Genomic DNA, 2,479 nt, shown 5'->3' with positions numbered 1-2,479 from the left:
CCTCTACACACAATCCAACGGCCAGGGTGAATGTCATGAATATTCTTTGTGCTCACATTATCGTGTTGTATTAACCACGCTTTTGCCTTCATTTTCAGCTTATGTACGTCTATTCTTAGACAAGTAAAGCGCTATTCATTCTACGCTATTCATTCGTGTTCTCGCGCTCAATCAGAACCGATACTCTATTCGTAACAGGTGGGTAGGTTGTAGGTAGGCTAAGCGCTGCTGAGGCCCGATTGGGTGGTCGTCTTGGCTTGGACACGAAGAGCACGGACAACGAAGACCAGTTACTTCAGACGTGTGCCAATCATAGACTGTTCCTTTGCAGTACGAATTTTCGGAGCAGCAGAAATCGCTCGACAACGTGGTGCCTACCAACAAACCAGCGCTGAATCCAAATAGACCGCATCGCCGTCAGTTATCGGTGGCGAGGGTCGATCACCGCCCGCAGCTCCTTCTGGAACACTACCGTGGACTCCGACCATGCACTTGTACGCTGCTGCTTTTCATTGCGCTTTTCGGGTGTACGCAAAACGCGCACACCTCGCTTAGTCATTGAGAAGCTAGTGTACCAAGAAGTCAAACGAAAATATCAAAACCAGCTCCTCGAATGCCTGCCGGACGGTACGGTGTCGGATATAAACGGCCACTGGGAAAAAATCCAAAGCGTCTACTTGCGGTACAACCCAGCCAGCCTCATCCAAGCATTGGATCTCCGATAGGACAGTGTCTTTGCTGGAGACCCGGCGACAGATTCCACCTGGTCGCCACCACAACTCCACCCGGCGCATCATCCGACGCCAGGTGAAACTGAGTGTCCGCGCAGACCGAGAAGCTTGGTGGACCCGAAAAGTCGAAGAAATGGAAGATGCAAAGAATGCTGGAAACAAGCGCAAGCTGTTCCACTTGATCTGTCCGGCTAGTCCCCGGAAATCTCTTGTCAGCGGAATAATCAGGTACTAAAATTGCTCCCTGGTATGCGGCAAAGCAGAACGTTTGGACCGCTGGGCACAGTACTTCGAGCAGCAATTTATCTGGCCAATCGATAAATCTGGCCTTCAACAAAAAGGTGGACCGTAAATATGGAGCGGCCTTCAGTCCCAAAAGAGCCCGAACGTATTTCTCGACCCAATCGTCATCGTGCTGCTGGTCCTGACGACCTTCCACCTGCACTTTTCAAGAATGGCGGTGGACTCCACAGCCAGTGCCCATCTAGCCTATTCGGGTCTATCTGGGAGAACGAGACCGTCCCAGACAACTGAGGTGAGTTGATAGTGGTGCCCATTTTCAAAAAGGGCACTAGCAGTGAATGTAGCAACCACAGAGGTATTAGCTTGATGCCTGTTGTGACAAGGCTCCTGGCACCACTGATTCCTCGTCGTCTTACGGTGGCACGCGAAGCCTTGACTCGCGAGAATCAAGCAGGATTTTGACCCAATAGAGGCTGCGTTGATCATATGTTCGCACTCCGTCAGGTTTTAAAGCAACGCCACGTGCACAGACGACCGACAATCCTCGTATTCCTTGACTTCAGGGGTGTGTTTGATTCCGTTGATCGATCAGAGTATGCCCCAGAAGTTTGTAAGCGTAATCCGATCCCTATATTCACATACCTCCGGGCGGGTGAGAGTGAATGGTGGGCTCTCCAAAAGCTTCCTTACGAAAGGCAAGGATGTCCTCTCTCTCCATTTTTGTTCAACTTCGTCATTGATGGAGTAATGAGACGAACATTGAGCGATCTTCAAAACTCCGGTGTTCGAATTGTTGCTGGTAAGAGCCTTATCGATTTGGAGTAAGAAGGTGACATCGCCCTCATCTTTGAAGACCAAAGTGAAGCACAAACCCTGTAGAATAAACTGACAACCATCATACCATCTTTAAGCATGCGCCTTCCACCTTCAAAGTGCAAAGTCATGCTTCGGAACGTGACATGACATCTGCTATCTCTTACAATCCAAAGAGAATAACTGGAGATTGTGGAAAACTTTACATATCTTGGCAGTTGTATTGGCTCTGATGAAATCATGTCTGATGAAGTCAGTGCAAGAATCTCAAGGGCTCGAATCACGTTCGCTAATTTGTGCCACTTGTGGCGCCAAAAATTCATCCCACTAGATCTTGAGGGTCATGTGCTACGCATGCCGAAACACCGTCTACCGGGATGAGTGTTGTTCCCCGCACCTCCTCCAAAGTGGTACAAACCGCGTGGTGGGCAGCGAATGGCTTGGCAGAATGGTGTGAAAGAGATCACGAAGAGTTTGGGTGGGTGTGGTTTTGTACGCCTTCCAGGATAGGGTCCCCGTGACCCCGTCTGTGCTTGGCTGAAGACGTTGCAAGACATGACGGGTAGTCGATGTCACTGGCGTTCGTGCCGTTAGTCTTTTTTCAGATTGTCTGATTGAGCGTTTGGAGGTGTAGCCACCTCAGGATGCTTGACAAAGGCCAGCACTAGGTCCCCCCCAACCACTCATTCTTC

At 49.9% G+C, this 2,479-nt stretch overlaps 1 protein-coding gene across 1 annotated transcript in view; it reads left to right on the top strand.

Moving 5' to 3' along the window:
- The window catches only part of T265_06102 (hypothetical protein), a gene marked incomplete at both ends in the record, with an annotated part of 15,858 nt that extends 15,296 nt beyond the window's left edge, over window positions 1–562 (top strand). The window contains one exon of the mRNA XM_009171280.1: window positions 332–562. Coding sequence (XP_009169544.1) covers window positions 332–562 — 231 coding nt within the window. The remainder of the gene's footprint in view (window positions 1–331) is intronic.
- Between the last annotated feature and the right edge of the window lie 1,917 nt (window positions 563–2,479).

Source organism: Opisthorchis viverrini (genome assembly GCF_000715545.1).
Source record: "Opisthorchis viverrini unplaced genomic scaffold opera_v5_134, whole genome shotgun sequence".
Taxonomy (NCBI): domain Eukaryota; kingdom Metazoa; phylum Platyhelminthes; class Trematoda; order Opisthorchiida; family Opisthorchiidae; genus Opisthorchis; species Opisthorchis viverrini.
Note: the sequence above shows the minus strand (reverse complement) of the source record. Positions and strands in the feature narration are given on the sequence as shown.